At 35.6% G+C, this 19,796-nt stretch overlaps 1 protein-coding gene across 1 annotated transcript in view; it reads left to right on the top strand.

Annotated features, from left to right (window-relative positions):
- MDGA2 (MAM domain containing glycosylphosphatidylinositol anchor 2) overlaps positions 1-19,796 on the top strand; it is a 707,950-nt gene that overhangs the window by 654,328 nt on the left and 33,826 nt on the right. Inside the window, exon 15 of the mRNA XM_043986356.1 lies at positions 978-1,108. Coding sequence (XP_043842291.1) covers positions 978-1,108 — 131 coding nt within the window. The remainder of the gene's footprint in view (positions 1-977; positions 1,109-19,796) is intronic.

The following is a 19,796-nucleotide window of genomic DNA, read 5'->3' as shown; positions in this document are numbered from 1 at the left end:
TAGTCCAAATTTAATGATATTTCCATTATTCCATTTTATGGGATGTTAATGATCAAACATTTTGTTATAAGATCAAAGAATAAAGAATGTGGGTCAGAAATTGTGAAAACATGCATTCCTCCTTACTTAATGCTCAGTTTTTTCACCTCCAAGTTGAACCATGAAATGTATGCATATAGGTAAATTTTTTACAAATATACAATGGGAAGAAATTGTTTGAAATAATTTACATGAGTGGTACAATAATAAGTGTTTTGAGTTCAAAGAGTGATTACTATGGACTTAAAAGATTTTCTTTTATAAAATATTAAATTGTTTTTGTCTTCATTGATGTTGAACATAAAATCAAATAAACTACATGGTATTCTTCCCGAGAATGGTTAAAAACACACACAAAATAATTTTTATGACCTATAATATATGCTATATATACTTTTGTAAATTATCTTTTGTTAGATTATATAATACTGTATGTTTTAACTTTAAGAACAGATAACAAAAGGTAGGAATAACAAATCCCACTGTATTTTTGTTACTGTATTAGGTGTGGTGTGGTGGTTTTTTTGGTGGGGCAATGAGGGTTAAGTGACTTGCCCAAGGTCGCACAGCTAGTAAGTGTCAAGTGTCTGAGGCCGGATTTGAACTCAGATCCTTCTGAATCCAGGACTGGTGCTTTATCCACTGTACCACCTAGCTGTCCCCAACTGCTGCTCCCTACTTTGTTAGTTTTGTTACTGTATGCTATAATCATTATATAGCTGGAGTACCTGTGTGTGTATCTGTCCTTTATATGTGATTAGTTTTCTCTATATCACTTCATTAAAGATTTTCTGCAGTTTTAAAAAAATGTTCATACCTTCATTTTTAAAGCTTTGCTTTGTAAATAAAAACAAACTACATATAAAGCATATACAACTTCAATTCCTTACTACTTTTTATATAAAGTGTGCAAGATAAAATCTTATTGTTATTTTTAGGTGTTTTAAATGTTTATCTGCGTTTAAAAGGACAGACTACCATAGAAAATCCACTATGGTCTTCAAGTGGAAATAAAGGACAGCACTGGAATGAGGCCCATGTTAATATATATCCAATCACTTCATTTCAGGTAAGAAAAGAATAGCCATTCCCAACAATGGATGGAAGCATAAAGATGAGTAAAATCCTTTTGTAGATTTTACAGAAATAGCTGCTAGTTCTCCCTGATATAAATACCACAAATATTTATATTTTCTATTTTGAAAAGTTTCAAATAAATACTGAAATGTGCCATATGAAGGCGTGGCTTCCCCCTCACATCCCCCCCTTTTTCAAATTAATAATGATATTTACTACTTAGTTAAACATATTTAAATGTGTACATTTGTTCTAATCAAAATTTGAATAGATTTAGAAGATAACATCAATTTACAAAACATTATGTGTGACTTGAATTATGATTATTTCTCTTATACCCCCATTTGACCATCCACACCCTGCTAAATGGCAGACTAACTCTTATAATGTTATATTATTATATTATAACTCTAATAATCTTATAATATTGGAAAATGAATAATCATTTTGGAAGTAATTTGCTTAATTTTGCTTACAAATTTCTATGTCCTTGGCAAATAAAATCATCCTCTTTTGTAAATCACACATCTTAATGCTGCAAATTCTATATTTTTATGCAGTGCTATGTTCAGAATATGAAAAAATATCAACTATTCCCTAATGTGGCAGCAATCTGTGGTTAAGCTCAAATAACATAACTCAGACATTTTGGAAAGCACAGAGAAAATGTCTCATTCAGGATAAAAGAAAAACAACTATGAAACAACTAAATAATAGTATCATTAATGTCACAAAAAATAAGAATAAATTAATTTCATTACAGCTTATCACATTATTTTGAAAATATTCAGCTATTACTATGATCCTTCTATGTCATAAATGGCACATTTTAGTACACGTGTCATTGTGGTAACATATGATTAAAATTTCATATTACAAGAAGATAATTTCTTTTCCTATGATCAATTTTTATAATTTTAACTTCTAGCTATGTCAGATATATATCAGATACATCTAGATAAACCTATATAAATATATTTGTCGATTATTAGTTTACAAAAAAAAGAAAAATAGCTCACATATTAATAGATTTTAGCTTTGAAAATATCATGATCCTATATCTATTTGTTTTTTGTGGGGCATTGAGTGTTAAGTGACTTGCCCAGGATCACATAGCTGGTTAGTGTCAGCTGAATTTGAATTTAGGTCTTCCTGAATCCAGGGCCAGTGCTTTATCCACTGTGCCACCTAGCTTCCCCTCATACCTATATTTTTGTGTGCTTCCTGATCAACTCTAAAACATATGTTCCCCAAACCAAATAATTTCAAATAATTTATAGGGGAAGATAAGAATACACACACACACATATATATACACACAGCATATACATATATGTGTGTATACATACATAAATACATACATATATTGATTGGGGGGGGGCAGAACCAAGATGGTGGCATAGAGGCAGCAACCCAACTGAACTCTCCTATTATTCCCCTTCAAACAAGTTTAAAACAATGCATCAAATTGAATTTTTGAGGGAAAGAGGCAACAGAAGGTCAGGGTGAGACATTTTTCTAATCCAAGATAATTTAGAAAGTCAAAAGAAGAGGTCTGTGACACTGGGATGGATGCTGGCCTAGAGCATATATGGCAGCAACAGCAACAGCAGACGGCTTTGAAGGGAACTTTGACAGTGACAGCAGCAGATTCAGGACCTCTCATCCCAGAGATGACAAGGGAGTCAGAAAACTTATCAAAAAGAGATGATATAGGATCCCTTGCTGGCACTAAGTACAGAACACTGTTACATTTTCCATAAACAGTTTCCTCTTTCCATTCCATGATAGAGATGAGTAATAGCGCTTGTCGCTACAGAAAACCAGAGGACCTGGTCACAGTTCCAGGACCACTAGTACTTCTGGCTGCAGGGGAACAGATGTTCTTCTTGGGTAAAGACCAGAGTGTAGACCAGGCAAGCCCACATATCTCTCTGCATCACACCACCTTGAAAGCACTGAAAACTTACATACTCCCAGAACTAACTCTGAAAATAGAACCATGAAAAAGCCTGAAGCTTGGGACAGTGTCCTCCCCACCCCAAGAACAGAGGCCAACATTTAACATAAAGTTAATAGATTAGAAAATAGATTAGAAAAAAGAGCAAACCAAAAAAAAAATGTTACTATGGTGACAGGGAAGATGAAGACACAAACTTCAGTGAAAACAATCACAAGAAAAACCTCAAAGGAAAAATTCCAATTGACACAAGCCTAATAAGAATTTATGAAAGAGCTAGGAAAAGAAAGAGTGGTAGAGGAAAAAGTAGGAAAAGAAATTAGAGTGATACAATAAAATGATGAAAATAGAATTAATAGTTTGGTAAAAGAGGTACAAATAAATATACTGAAGAAAAATCACTTAAAAAAAAAAAAACTAGAATTGGCCAAGTGGTAAAGAGGCAAAAAAATTAACTGAAGAAAAAAATTCCCCAAGAAGCAGAATTAACCAAATGGCAAAAAAGTACAAAATCTCATTGGAAAAATATAATTCCTTAAAAATTAGAATTGGGCAAGTGGAAGCTAATTATGCCATAAGAAATCAAGAAATAATTTTTAAAAAGTCAAAAGAAGGAAATGTGAAATATCTCTTTTTAAAAATTTTATCTAGAAAACAGATCAAGGAGAGATAATTTAAAAATGATTGGACTACCTGAAATCCAAGATAAATAATAGATTAGAAAATAGATTAGAAAAAAGAGCAAACCAAAAAAAATGTAAACAATCTCAACTGAAAGAAAGGAGTGAGGAGTGGGGACAGTTTAGGGGGAAAGGTAATGAATTTAGTTGTGGGCATGTTGAGTTTAATATGTCTATTAAATTTCCTGTTTAAGATGTCTGAAAAGCAGTTGGTGTTGTCACAGTAGTGGTCAGCAGAGAAGTAGATTTGAAAATCATAAGCATAAAGATGATAATTAACCTCAGGAACTGTGTGGCACCTGGTTTTGGGGGGCAGCTAGGTGGCACAGTGGATAGAGCACTGGCCCTGGAGTCAGGAGTACCTGAGTTCAAATCCGGCCTCAGACACCTAACACTTACTAGCTGTGTGGCCCTGGGTAAGTCACTTAACCCCAATTGCCTCACTAAAAAAAAATTTTTTTAATTAAAAAATAAAAAAAATCTGCCCTAATATCCTAGAACAAGAGGGTAAAATAGAAATTGAAAGAATTCACAGATCACACCCTGAAGGAGATACCAAAATGAGAATTCTCAAGATTACTATAGCCAGAACTCCTAGGTCAAGGGGAAAAAGTTGAAAGCAACCACTGTTCAGATATAATGGAAGTACAGTCAGCATCATATAAGATTTAGCAGCTTCCACATTAAAATAGTTTGGAATTCCAGAGAGGAAAAAAAAAAAGAAGAAGAACCTACCCAGCAAAACAGAGGGATGGATAATTATTGAAATAGAGGACTTACAGGGCAACTAGGTGGTACAGTGGATAAAGCACAGGCCCTGGATTCAGGAAAACCTGAGTTCAAATCCAGCCTCAGACACTTGACAATTACTAGCTGTGTGACCCTGGGGAAGTCACCTAACCCTCATTGTCCCACAAAAAAAAAAGAAAGAAAGAAAGAAAGAAAGAGAGAAAAGAAAAGAAATGGAGGACTTTCAAGCATTCCTGATGAAAAGACCAATGCTGAATAGATAATTTGACATTCAAACTTGATTCAGGAGGAATCATAAGGGATTCAATAAGGTTAAAAATCTTTGCATTCCTATATGGAGAGATGATAGTTATAACTCCAAAGAACATAATTATTATCAGGGCAGCTAAAGGCTACACGAACAGAGAGCATCAATTATATTAATTATGTTGGGATGACCTAAAAATATTGAAGCATTGACAAAATAGGATGCATTAAGAGATGGGGGAAGGGAGAGGAAGAATAGGGAAATGATCTGACATACCTCTTTCACAGCCATGTAAGGAAGAGCTTTTACAGTGGAAAAGAAAATGGGGAGGTCTATATATATACACACAAACACACACACACACAAACACACACAAATTCATTTGGGTTCATTAATCTATTTTACCCAACAAAGATATACAAAGGGAAGGAAATTTTAAAAAGGAAGGGAACACTTGGTTCTTCTCCTACCTATCTGACCACTCTTTTTCAGTATACTTCACTGGATCCTCATCCAGGTGCCACACAGTTCCTGAGGTTAATTATCATCTTTATGCTCATGATTTTCAAATCTACTTCTCTGCTGACCACTACTGTGACAACACCAACTGCTTTTCAGACATCTTAAACAGGAAATTTAGTAGACATATTAAACTCAACATGCCCACAACTAAATTCATTACCTTTCCCCCTAAACTGTTCCCACTCCTCACTTCTTTCTTTCAGTTGAGATTAACATCATCCTCCAAATACCCCAGGCTTACAACCTAGGTGTCATCCTAAACTTCTCACTGTTTTTTTACCCCCATAATCTGTTGCCAAAGATCTGTCAAGTATACCTTTACCTCAAATACACCTTTTTCATCTTCTTACTTACCTTCTTATACCTTACTTCCAGGCACATGCCCTTGAACTATTGCATTAAATAGTCTGACGGTGACTCTGCCTGACTCAAGTTTTTCCCGACTACAATACATCCTTCATTGAACTACCATATTTTTTTTTCTAAAGCACAGGTACAAGCATGTCACCCCTTATTCAATTAACTCAATGAGTTTCCTATAGACTCCAGGACAAAATACAAAATTCTCTATTTGACATTTAAGTAGCTTCATAATCAAGCCACACATGTGCACACACACACACACACACATACACACACACACACAGAGTCACAGCTTTTCAATCTTCTTACACCTTATTCTCTACCATATACTCTTCAGTCCAGTAGTACTGATCTCCCTACTATTCCTTGAACAAGATATTTCATCTCTCAGCTCCGAGTATTTTCTCTACATATAATAAGTTTTTATCACAATTTTTATTATTTTTTCTGGGCTTGTTCTGATTTCAACCATTTTCATTGGCTATTTTGATAATTTGGGGTTTTTTTTGCTCTCTTTTTAATCAGGTTGGCTAAAGGTTTATCTATTTTGTTAGTCTTTTCAAAGAACCAGCTTTTATTTGTTTAGCATACTTATAATGTTTGCTTTCCAATTTATTTATCCTCTAATTTTCTTATTTGGGTTGTATTTTTTCTAATTTTTAAAACTTATTCAGTTTACTAACCTTTTCATTTTTATTTTGTTAATATATTAATATATTTGGAATATATTTTTCCCATAGAACTTAATTTACCTATATTACAGCCATGTAGTTTCATCATTCTGATTGCCCTTCACATAATTATCAATTGTTTTTATTTATTTTTTCCACTTATTATTTAAGAGTTAATTATTGAGGCTTCATTTAAGTTTTTGTCTTTTGTTTGTGTTGCCTGAAGATATTAATATTTCACCTACAAAAGATTTGTTTACCAATTCTGCCCTTTTTAACATAAAAGTATTTTATTTTCCAGTTACATGAAGAGATAGTTTTCAAAATTTGTTTTTATAAGATTTCTAGTTTCAATTTTTTCTCCCTACTTCCCCTCCCTCCACCCTCCCGAAGACAGCAAGCAATCTGATCTAGTTTATATATGTACAATTGCATTAAACATATTTCTACATTAGTCATGCTGTGAAAGAAGAATCAGAACAAAAAGGAAAAACCTCAAAAAAGAAAAACAACAACAACAAAAACAATAGAAATAGCACGGTTGAATCTGCATCTAGATTCCACAGTTCTTTTTTTTTCTGGATTTGGAGAGCATTTTTCATCATGCATCCTTCTGAGGTATCTTGGACCATTGTATTGCTGAGAGGAATCAAGTCTATCACAGTTGATCAACACATAATGTTGTTGATACTGTGTACAATGTTCTCCTGGTTCTGCTCATCTCAGTCAGCATCAGTTCATGTAAGTCCTTCCAGGTTTCTCTGAAATCTGCCAGCACATTGTTTCTTACAGCACAATAGTATTCCATTACATTCATATACCACAACTTGTTTAGAAATTCGCCAATTGATGGGCAACCCCTCAATATCCAATTCTTTGCCACCACAAAAAGAACAGCTATAAATATTTTAGTACATGTGGGTCCTTTTCCCTTTTTTATGAGCTCATTGGGAAAAATATCTAATAGTGGTATTGCTGGATCAAAGGGTATGTACAGCTTTATAGCCATTTGGGTATAATTCCAAATTGCTCTCCAGAATGGTCAGACCAGTTCACAACTCCACCAACAATGTAGTGTTCCATTTTTTCCATAGCATCTCCAACATTTATTGTTTTCCTTTCTTGTCATATTAGCCAATCTGATAGGTATGAGGTGGTACCTCAGAGTTGTTTTAATTTTCATTTCTCTGATCAGTAGTGATTTAGAGCATTTTTCATATGGTAATAGATAGCTTTGAATTCTTCATCAGAAAACTGCCTTTTCATATCCTTTGACCATTTCTCAATTGGGAAATGACTTGGATTCTTCTAAATTTGATTTAGCTTCTGATATATTTTAGAAATGAGGTGTTTACCAGAAATACTGGCTATGGGGGCAGCTAGGTGGCACAGGGTATAGAGCACTGGCCCTGGATTCAGGAGGACCTGAGTTCCAATTCAGCCTCAGACATTTGACACTTACTGGCTGTGTGACCCTGGGCAAGTCACTTAACTCCAATTGTCTCACACACAAAAAAAGAAAGAAATACTGCCTATAAAAATTGTTTCCCAGCTTTCTGCCTCCCTTCTAATTTTGGATGCACTGATCTGTTTCTACAAAACCTTTTTAATTTAATGTAATCAAAATCATCCATTTTGCATTTCATAATATTCTCTATCTATTGTTTGGTCATAAACTGTTCTGCTTTCCAAAGATCTGAGAGGTAAACTATTTCTTCCTCTCCTAATTTACCTATGGTATCACCTTTTATGTCTAAATCACCCATTTAGACCTTATTTTAGTATAAGGTGTAAGATGTTGATCTATGCCTAGTTTCTGCCATACTATCTACCAATTTCCCCAGAAGTTTTTGTCAAATACTGAGTTCCTATCCCAGAAGCTGGAGTCTTTGGGCTTATCAAACAGTATATTACTAAAGTAATTTACTATGGTGTCTCCTGTGCCTAACCTATTTCATTGATCCTCCACCCTATTTCTGTTTTTCTTGTTTTGTTTTTGTTTTTGTTTTTGTTTTTGTTTTTGTTTTGGGGTTTTTGTTTTTTGTTTGTTTTTTGGGGCAATGGCGGGGGGGGTGGGGGGTTAAGCGACTTGGCCAGAGTCATACAGCTAGGAAGTGTCAAGTGTTTGAGGCCAGATTTGAACTCATGTACTCCTGAATCCAGATCCACTGCTTTATCCACTGCACCACCAAACTACCCCTCTCCACTCTGTTTATTAGCTAGTAACAAATAGTTTTGATGACTACCGCTTTATAGTAAAGCTTCATATTTGGAAGCCCACTGTCCTGTGCATTATTTTTCATTAGTTCCCTAGATATTCTTGACCTTTTTTTTTCCCAGATGAATTTTGTTCTTATTTTTTCTAGCTCTATAAAATAATTTTGAGTTAGTCTGACTGACATTTTTATTATATTAGCTTGGCCTATCCATGAGCAATTGATATTTTTCCAATTATCTAGACCTGATTTGATTTGTGTGAAAAGTGTTTTGTAATTGTGTTCATAGAGTTCCTGGGTTTGTCTTGGCAAGTAGATTCCCAAGTATTTTATATTGGCTGTTGTTACTTTAAATGGAATTTTTCTTTCTATCTCTTGCTGCTGGACTATGTTGGTCATGTATAGAAATGCTGAAGATTTATGTGGATTTATTTTATATCCTGCAACTTTGCTAAAGATTGCTTCAAGTAATCAATTCTCTAGGATTCTCTAAGTATACCATCATATCATCTACAAAGAGTGATAGTTTTGTTTCCTCCTTGCCTATTCTAATTACTTTTTCTTCTCTGATTTCTAAAGCTAACATTTCTAGTACAGTATTAGATAATAGAGGTGATAATGGACATCCCTGTTTCACTCTTTATCTTATTGGGAATGCCTTTAACTTATCTCTATAACAGAATGTTTGGTAATGGTTTTAGGTAGCTACTACTTATTATTTTAAGGAAAATTCCACATATTCCTATGCTCTCTAGTGTTTTTATTAGGAATGGGTGCTGTATTTTATCAAATGTTTTCTCTGCATCTATTGAGATAATCATATAATTTTGGTTAGTTTTCTTATTGATGTGGGTGATTGTGTTAATGGTTTTTCGTAATGTTGAATCAGCCCTGCATTCCTGGTATAAATCCCACCTGGTCATAGTGTATTATCCTGGTGATCACTTGCTGTAATCTCCTTGCTAATATCTTATTTAAGATTTTAGCATCAATATTCATTAGGGAAATTTTCTTTCTCTATTTTGGCTCTCCCTGGTTTTGGTATCAACACCATATTTGTGTCATAAAAGGAATTTGGTAGGACTTTTATACCTATTTTTCCAAATCATTTGTATAATATTGGAATGCATTATTCTTTAAATGTTTGGTAGAATTCACTTGTAAACCCATCTGGCCCTGGAGATTTTTTTTCTTATGGAGTTCATTGATGGCTTGTTCAATTTGTTTTTTTTTTTCCTTTTTTTTTTTTAAGTGAGGCAATTGGGGTTAAGTGACTTGCCCAAGGTCACACAGCTAGTAAGTGTTAAGTTTCAGAGGCCAGATTTGAACTCAGGTACTCCTGACTCCAGGGCTGGTGCTCTAACCACTGTACCACCTAGCTGCCCCCTTCGTTTTTCTAATATGGGCTTATTTAAGGATTTTAGTTCCTTGCCAATTAACCTGGGCAATTTGTATTTTTGTAAATATTTATCCATTTCATTTAGATTGTCAAGTTTATTGGCATACAGTTGGGCAAAATAGGTCTTAATTATTGCTTTAATTTCCATTTCATTGGTGGTGAAATCACAATTTTCATTTTTGATACTGGTAATTTGGATTTCTTCTTTCTTTTTTTAAATCAAATTAACCAACAGTTCATCAATTTTATTGGATTTTTCATAAAACCAGTTCTTAGTTTTATTGCTAATTATATAGTTTTCTTGCTTTCAGTTTTATTAATTTCTCCTTTAATTTTCAGGACTTCTAATTTAGTATTTAATTGGAGATTTTAAATTTGTTATTTTTCTAGCTTTTTAAGTTGCATGCATTAATATCCTCTTTCTCTTTTTTATTGATTTAAGCATTTAGAGATATAAAACTGGCCCTAAGTTGCATCCCATAGATTTTGGTGTGTTATTTCATTATTGTCATTTTCTTGGATGAAGTTATTGATTGTTTCTATGATTTGTTGTTTGACCTGTTCTTTCTTTAGGATGAGATTATTTAGTTTCCAATTGATTTTCAGTCTACCTTTCCATGGCTCTTTATTACATGTAATTTTTATTGCATCATGATCTGAGAAAGATAGATTTACTATTTCTGCCTTTCTACATTTGACTATGAGGTTTTTGTGCCCTAATACATAGTCAATTTTTTAATATGTGCCATGTACCTCTGAGAAAAATGTATATTCCTTTATATCCCCATTCAATTTTACCTAGACATTTCTCATATCTATCTTTTCTAATATTCTATTCACCTCTTTATCTTCTTATTTTTTGGTTAGATTTATCTCATTCAGAGAGAAGAAGATTCAGATCCCCCACTAGTATAGTTTTGCTGTCTATTTCCTCTTGTAACTCATTTAAATTCTCCTCTAAGAATTTCAATGTGATAACACTTGGCACCAACATGTTTAGTATTTATATTACTTTATTATCTATTGTACCATTTAGCAAGATGTAGTTTCCTGTCTTATCTCTTTTAATTAGATCCACTTTTGCCTTTGCTTTGTCTGAGATAAGGATTGCTACCCCTCCTTTTTTTTTTTTTTTTTTTTTACTTCAGCTAAAGCATAATAAAGCTCCAACATTTTACCTTTACTCTGTGTGTGTCTCTCTGGTTCAAATGTGTTTCTTGTAAACAGTATATTGTGAGATTCTATTTTTTAATCCACTCTGCTATTCACTTCCATTTTATGCCAGAGTTCATCCCATTCACATTCACAGTTTTATTACTATTTCCTTCCATTCTATTTACCCCTTTTGTGCTTTTCCCCTTCTTCTTTCACCCTATTCTTCCTCACCAATCTTTTGCTTCTTACCCCTGCCTCTCCCAATCTGCCCTCCCTTTTTTCAGCCCGCCTTCCTTTCCTTTAACCTTTTCTCCCCCACTTCTGCCCTCCCTTGTATCAGTGGCCCCACTTTTCTCCTTACCCTTTTACTTCCCTGAATAAACTAAATTTCTTTATCCATATGAACTTATATGATATTCCTTCTTTGAACCAAGTATGATGAGAGTAAGGTTGAAACAATGCTCATCCCTCCCTTCCTTCCCTCTATTTTTTTTTAGTGAGGCAATTGGGGTTAAGTGACTTGCCCAGGGTCACACAGCTAGTAAGTGTTAAGTGTCGGAGGCCAGATTTGAACTCAGGTCCTCCTGACTCCAGGGCCGGTGCTCTATCCACTGCACCATCTAGCTGCCCCCCTTCCCTCTATTTTAATAGGTTTTTTGCACCTCTTCATATGATGTAATTAATCCCATTCCACCTCCCCTTTCCTTTTCTTTCCATAAACTCCTTTTTTTACCCCTTAATTTACTTTATATCATTACATCAAAGACATTTATACTCCTTCTGTCTGTCCAAATAGAGATACAGTTCTCAAGAGTTATAAGTATTTTCTTCCCATGTAGGGATATAAATAGTTTAACCATATTGAATAACCCTGTTTACCTTTTTTTTTTCCCTGAGGGGCAATTAGAGTCAAGTGACTTGCCCAGGGTCACACAGCTAGTAAGTGTCAAATGTCTTGAGGCCGGATTTGATCTCAGGTTTCCCTGAATCCAGGGCCTGTGCTTTATCTGCTGTGCCACTTAGCTGCTCCCCTCTCCTGTTTACCTTTTTAAATTTCTCTTGAATCCTCTATGTTAAGATCGAATTTTCTCTTTAGTTCTGGTCTTTTCATCAGGAAACCTTGAAAGTCCCCTATTTCACTGAATAGCCATCTTTTCCCCTGAAATAGAGTGATCAGTTTTGCTGGGTAGTTCATCCTGGGTTGCATATCATATTCTAAGCCTTGTGATCCTTTAATGTTGAAGCTGCCAGGTCCTGTGCAATTCTGACTGTTTTTCCAAGGTATTTAAATTGCTTCTTTTTGGCTGCTTGGAGTATTTTGTCCTTCATCTGATAATTCTGGAATTTGGCTACAATATTCTTTGGAGTTTTCCTTTTGGGGTCTCTTTCAGGAGGTGATTGGTGGATTCTTTCAATGATGATTTTGTCCTCTGAAACTATAATATCAGGGCAGTTCTCCTTAATACTTTGCTGGAATACAGTGTATAGACTCTTTCTCTAATACTGGCTTTTGGGTAGTCTAATAATTCTCAAATTGTCACTCCTGCATCTATTTTCCAGATCAGTTGTCTTTACAATGAGGTATTTCACATTTTCATCTATTTTTTCATTCTTTTGATTCTGTTTGACTGATTCCTGGTGTCTCATGGAGTCATTAGCTTCCATCTGTCCATTATGAATTTTTAAGGCATTGTTTTCTTCAGCAAATTTTTACACATCCTTTGCCATTTAACCAAATGAATTTTTTAAGGAATGTGCTTCCTTTTCCAAGCTACTGATTCTTTTTTCATACTTTTCTTGTGTTGCTTTCATTTCTCTCCCCATTTTTTCTTCTACCTCTCTCTATTGACTTTTTTTCTTGCAACAAACATTTATTTTATTTTTTCCAGTTACATGTAAGGGTAGTTTTCAATATTCATTTTCATAAGATTTAGAATTCCAAATTTTTCTCCCTCCCTGCCTTTCCTCCCCCCTCCACAAGACATCAACCAATCTGATATAGGTTTTATATGTACAATCCACAAGTTTTCAGTTATTTCTATGGTGGTGGATAGTATGCTTCTTCATTAGTCCCTTGGCATTGTCTTGGATCATTGTATTGCTGAGAGTAGTTAAGTCATTCATAATTGCTCATGAACAATACTGCTGCCATTATGCACAATGTCCTCCCAGTTGTGTTCACTTTACTATGCATCAGTTCACATGAGTCTTTCCAGGTTTTTTCTGGGATAATCCTTTTTGTCATTTCCTATAGCACAATACCATTCCACTAAAATCATATACCATAGCTTCTTCCATCATTCCTCAATTGATGGACATTCCCTTGATTCCCAGTTCTTAGCCACCACAAAGAGTTTCTATGAATATTTTTGTACAAATTTCCCCCTTTTCTCTTTTTCATGATTACTATTGTTAACTGATTCCCTCCATCCTATTCCCTTACCCATGATATTTACTCTATTAGCTATCTTCTTTCATCCTATCCCTCCTCAAAAGGGATTTGCTTCTTTCTGTCCCCTTCCTCAATATGCCCTTCCTTCTTTTGTCTCTCTCTTTACCCCCTCACCTCCTATTTCCTTGCAGGGTTAGATAGATTACTCCACCCAATTGAATGTGTATGATATTTCCTCCTTGAGCCAATTCTGATGAGATTGAGGTCTTTAAGCCAATTCTGATGAGTGTCAGGCTCATTTATTGCCCAGATTAAATAGATTACTCTACCCAATTGGGTGTGTGTTTGTTAAGCCCTCCTTGAGGCAACTCTGATGAGATTAAGGTCTTTCAGCATATTCTGATGAGTATAAAATTCCCTTACTGCCCTGCTCTTCCCTCATCTCCTCCCCCATACCATAAGCCCTTTTCTGTTTCTTTCACATGGGATTTTACCCAATGCTGTCTCTGCCCTTCTCCCTTCCCCAGTGCATTCCCCTCACCCCTCAATTTTACCCTAAAGGAGTCATCATGGGGCAGCTAGGTGACACAGTGGACAAAGCATCCACCCTGGATGCATGGGGATCCCAGCCAAAACGTGGCCTCAGACACAAGACAGTCACCCACTGCACAACCCCAGATATGTCCCCCAACTCCAATTTTTTTATGGTTCTCTAGGGTCTTGTACTTGAAAGTCAAATCAGGTCTTTTCATCATGAATACCTGAAAGTCCTCTTTTTCATTGAAGTCCCATTTTTCCTTTGAAAGTTTATACTCAGTTTTTCTGGATATATGATTCTTGATTATAATCCCAATTCCTTTGCCCTCTGGAATATCATATTCCATGCTGTCTCGTCCTTTAATGTAGAAGACGCTAGATCTTGTGCTATCTTGACTTTGGCTTCTTTTTGGCAGCTTGAAATATTTTCTCCTTGACCTGGGAGCTCTGGAATTTGCCTATAATATTCCTGGGACTTTTCCTTTTGGGAGATCTTTCAGGAGCTGTTCTGTGGATTCTTTTGATTTCTATTTTACCTTCTGCTTCTAAAATATCAGGGCAATTTTCCCTGACAATTTCTTGGAAGATGATGTCTAAGGTCTTTCCTTGATCATGGTTTTCAGGTAGAACAATAATTTTTAAATTACCTCTCCTGGATCTATTTTCCAGGTCAGCAGTGTTTCCAAGAAGATATTTCACATTGCTCTCTATTTTTTTTATTCATTGGGATTTGCTTTATTGTGTCTTGGTTTCTCATAAAGTCACTGCCTTCCATTTGTTCAATCCTAATTCTTAGGCAAGTATTTTCATCACTGAGCTTTTGTACCACCTTTTCCATTTGTCCAATTTGGCTTTTCAAGCTGGTGACTTTTTCTCATGACTTTCCTGAATCACCCTCATTTGTCATTCATTTTTTTCCTCTACCTCTCTAACTTTATCTTCAAAGTCCTTCTTGAGCACTTCTATGGCCTGAGAGCAATTCATATTTTTCTTGGAAGCTTTAGATATAGGCACCCTGATGTTGACATCTTCCTCTGAGGGTGCACCTTGTTCTTCCTTGTCACTAAAGAAACTTTATATAGGCCTCACTTTTCTCTGCTCATCTTGCCTATCTTTTATTTGACTTTTAGCTCCTTAAAGTCGGACACCGTTTCCAATCTGCACTGTCCCAAACTTCAGGATGTCCCACGTGGTATGATTTAAGGAGGATCAGTTTCTTCCCTCACCTGGCCTGTTCCCTGGTCCATAGATGACCCCAGACCAACTTGCTAATCAACCAGCTTTGTGTGCTGTGGCTGTCAGCTCTAACGAGTATGTACCCCTCTCCCACCTGGGCCACTGCTACTCAAGCCTACCTTTTGGTTCCCAGCAGGGCCGAAAAACCAAAGTTCTGCCTCAGCACCAGCAGAGACCCCTGAAATTTCCTCCCTGCCAAGGGCCCAGCCCTCTAACCAGACTGTGAACTTAGTTCCAGATGACACTGGCGCTTCAGCTGATTCAGAGGCTCTCGGGGTCTCTTTCTCTGTTAAGGTCTTCCTGGGACTGAATCTGTGTCAGGGTTACTGTGGGGTTGGTCTACACTCCTGTGTCAGCACAGCAGCTCACTCCTTCTTACCTTTCAAGCTGTCCTTGGTCAGAAAATGATTTCAACACATTCCTCTGTGGATTTTGCTGCTCCAGGAATTTTCCTATTGCATTATTTGGATGTTTTTTGGAGTGATCATGTCATGAGATTGAAACCTCACTGTCAATTTTTTTTTAAATCCTGTTTGAGCTCTTCCAATAAGGCTTTTTGGTCTTGAGGCCAATTCATTTTCCCTCTTGAGGCTTCACATGTAGGCGATTTGGGAGTATTGTCCTCATCTGAGTTTCTGATTTGCTCTTCCCTGTCCACACAGAAACTCTCAATGGTAAGAGCCTTCTTCTGTTTCTTACTCGTATTGCAGCTTATTTTTTTAAACTTGAGGTTTCCTCCTGGGGTGGAAGGGTCACTGTTTCAAGCTTCTTGTGCTAGGTGATAGGGACTGTGTCACTGGCTTTCTACTCTGAGGCCTCTATGTCTTGTGGATTTCTCACCAACCTGGGTTTGCTCCCTAAGCTTGCTCCAGGTGCTGGGATGCCTAGGCCTGGTACCAGCTGTCCTGTGGGTGGCCCTCCAGCTGGCAGCCTGCCCTCTCTGCTGGTGCTGGTGCACCTGCTGTACCACCAGCTTGTTGAGTCAAGATGAGGGGCCTCAGTTGCTCTGCTGTGGCCAAGAGCTTCTTGCCGACTTGTCCAGACCCCTTCTGTGCTGCACAGTGCTGTGAGCTGCCCTGCACTCCCCTTTTGCCCAAGTTAGACCAACCTATCCTGAATTATTCTAAATTATCTCAAGTTGGAAAATTGTGTCTCTCTGTCTTTTTGTAGCTTCTATAGTTTCAGAATCCATTTATAGGCTTGATTTAATGTTGTTTTTGAGGGATGCTTGGGAGAGTTCAGGCAACTTCCTGACTTCTCTCTGCCATCTTGGCTCTACCTCTCCAATTCTGCCCTTTTACACATATTTCTTTTTTTTTTAATTGAGGCAATTGGGGTTAAGTGACTTGCCCAGGTTCACACAGCTAGTAAGTATCATCTAGCTGCCCCCACATATTTCTTGACACTATCATGGTCATCATTTCTTATAACACAATAGTATTCCATCATAATCATATACAACTTGTTCATCCATTACCCAATTGATGGGCAACCCCTCAATATCCAATTCCTTGCCACTACTAAAAGCTGCTATAAATATTTTTGTACATGTAGGTCCTTTTCCTTTTAGTGTTTTGTCTATTTATGGACACAGACCTAGTAGTGGTATTTCTTGGTCAAAAGATATGACTTGGTTTTATAGTCCTTTGGGCATCATTCCAAATTGCTCTCCAGAATGTTTAAATCAGTATACAACTTCAGCAACACTGCTTTAATTTTTCAACCTCCCCTGCAATATTTATCATTTCTTTTTCTGTCATATTAGCCATTCCGATAGGTGTATAGTGGTAGCTCATAGTTGTTTTAATTTGCATTTCTCTAATCAATACTGATTTAGAGCATTTTTTATTAGACTTTAGATAGCCTTGATTACTTTCTGAAAACTGCCTGTTCATATTCTTTGACCATTTACTAACTGAAGAATTGCTTTTATTTCTGTGAATTTGACTCAGTCCTTTGTATTTGAGAAATGAGAACTTTATCAGAGAAACTTGTAATTTTTTTCTACAGTAATGATTACCAGCTATGTATTTCTCTCCATCCTATTTTCCCCTGTTTATCCAGCTTTCCCTCTTGCTTTTTACCCTGTTCATTCTCAAAAGTGTTGTTCTTTTACTTTTACCTCCCCCAATCTACCCTCCTTTCTATAAGCCCGACCCCCTTCTCTTATTTCCTTCCTCTCCTACTTTCCTATCGGGTAAGATAGATTTCTACACACAAAAATGTTATTCCCTCTTTTATCCAATTCCAATGAAAATGAGGTTTATGCAATCTGTTCCCTCCTCCCATCTTCTCCAATGTAAAATCCCTTTTATGCCTCTTTTGTGCCAGATGATTTATCCCATTATATCTCCCCCTTTCCATTTTCCCAGTACATTCTTCTTGCTCATCCCTTAACTTCATTTTGAAAAAAATAATCATCCCATCCTATTTGTTATACCTGTACTTTCTTTTTAATAGTATTTCTTTTCATTATATATAAAGACAATTTTTAGCATTCATTTTTACAAAATGTTGAAATCCAATTTTTCTCCCACCCTCCCTACCCTCCCTTCTTCATAAAATAGTAACAAATTTAATAACAGTTATATAGGTGCAATCTTAAAACATATCTCCACATTAGGCATATTTGTGAAAGAAGAAACAGATCAAAAGGGAAAAAATGATAAAAATTTAAAAGTGAAAATAGTGTGTTTGATCTGCATTCAGAGCCCATCAGGTCTTTCTATGGATATGGATAACATTTTCCATCATGAGTCCTTTATTATTGTCTAGGAAGAGATAAGTTATTCATAGTAGATCATCATACAATGTTACTGTGTACAATGTTCTCCTGGTTGTACTCATTTCACTTTGAATCAATTCATACAAGTCTTTCCAGGTTTTTCTGAAATCTGCCTGCTCATAACTTCTTATAGCCCAGTAGTATCCCATTATATTCATATACCATGGCTTGTTCATCTATTTGATTGATAGGCTCAATTTCAAATTTTTTGCCACCACAAAAAGAGCTGCTATAAATATTTTTGTATATATAGATATTTCTCTCCTTTTTATGATGTCTTTGGGATATAGATCTAATAGTGGTAAGCACAGTTTGGTTGCCCTTTGGGCATGGTTCCAAATTGCTCTCCAGAATGGTTGCATCAGTTCACAGCTCCATCAATAGTACATTGTGTTCCATTTTTCCCACATCCTCTCCAACATTCACCATTTTCCATTATTGTTGTATTAGTCAATCTGATTGATATGAGGTGGTAGCTCAATTTTGCTTTAATTTGCATTTCTCTAATCAAAAGTGATTTAGATCACTTCATAATGACTATACATTGCTTTGATTACTTCATCTGAAAACTCTCTATTTATATCTTTTGACCATATTTGGAAAATGGCTTGTCTTCTTCAAAAATTGATTCAGTTCTCTATATATTTGAAAAATGTTTCCTTTATCACAGAAATGCTATAAAAATATTTCACAGCTTTCTACTTTCCTTCTAATATTGGTCATATCGGTTCCATTTGTACAAAAGCTTTTTATTTCAATCTAATCAAAATTATCTATTTTACATTGTATAATGATCTTTATCTCTTGCTTGGTCATAAATTCTTCCCTTCTCCATAGATCTGATAGGTATACTGTTCCTTGCTCTTCTAATTTGCTTATGATATCACCCTTTATGTCTAAATCATGTACCTACCCTTTATGTCTAAATCATGTACCTTGTTATACAGTTTAAGATGTTGTTCTATTCCTAGCTTCTGCCATACTATTTTCCTGTTTTCTCAGCAGTATTTTTTTCATATAGTGAGTTCTTATCCCAGAGGCTGGGATATTTGGGTTTATCAAATGCTAGGTTACTGTAGTCATTTACCATTGTGACTTGTGTACCTAATCTATTCCACTGATTCACCACTCTATTTCTTAGTCAGCCCCAGATACCATTGATGATAACTGTTTTATGATATGGTTTGAGATCTGGTACTGCTAGGCCACGTTCCTTTGAATTTTTTTCATTAATTCCCTTGATATTCTTGACCTTTTGTTTTTCCAGATAAATTTTGTTGTAACTTTTTCTAGCTCTAACAAATAATTTTTGGTAGTTTGATTGGTATGGCAGTGAATAAGAAAATTAGTTTATTATATTAGCTTGGTCTTTCATGAGCAATTGTTTTTCCATATGTTTGAATCTGATTTAATTTGTGTGAAAAGGGTTTTGTAAGTGTTCATATAGTTCCTTGGTTTGTCTTGGCAGGTAGGCTCCCAAGTAATTTATATTTTCTTCAGTAATTTTAAATGGAATTTCTTTTTCTATCTCTTGCTGCTGGGCTTTGTTGGTAACATAGAAATGATGATGATTTATATGAGTTTATTTCACATGCTGCAACTTTGCTAAAATTGTTAATTATTTTAAGTAGCTTTTTAGTTGATTTTCTAGGATTTTTAAGTGTACCATCATACCATCTGCAAAGAGTAATAGTTTTATTTCCTCATTGCCTATTCTAATTCCTTCAAAATTATTTTACTACTTTTACTACTTTTATTGCTATAGCT

This window comes from Dromiciops gliroides, chromosome 2 (genome assembly GCF_019393635.1).
Source record: "Dromiciops gliroides isolate mDroGli1 chromosome 2, mDroGli1.pri, whole genome shotgun sequence".
Lineage (NCBI taxonomy): Eukaryota > Metazoa > Chordata > Mammalia > Microbiotheria > Microbiotheriidae > Dromiciops > Dromiciops gliroides.
Note: the sequence above shows the minus strand (reverse complement) of the source record. Positions and strands in the feature narration are given on the sequence as shown.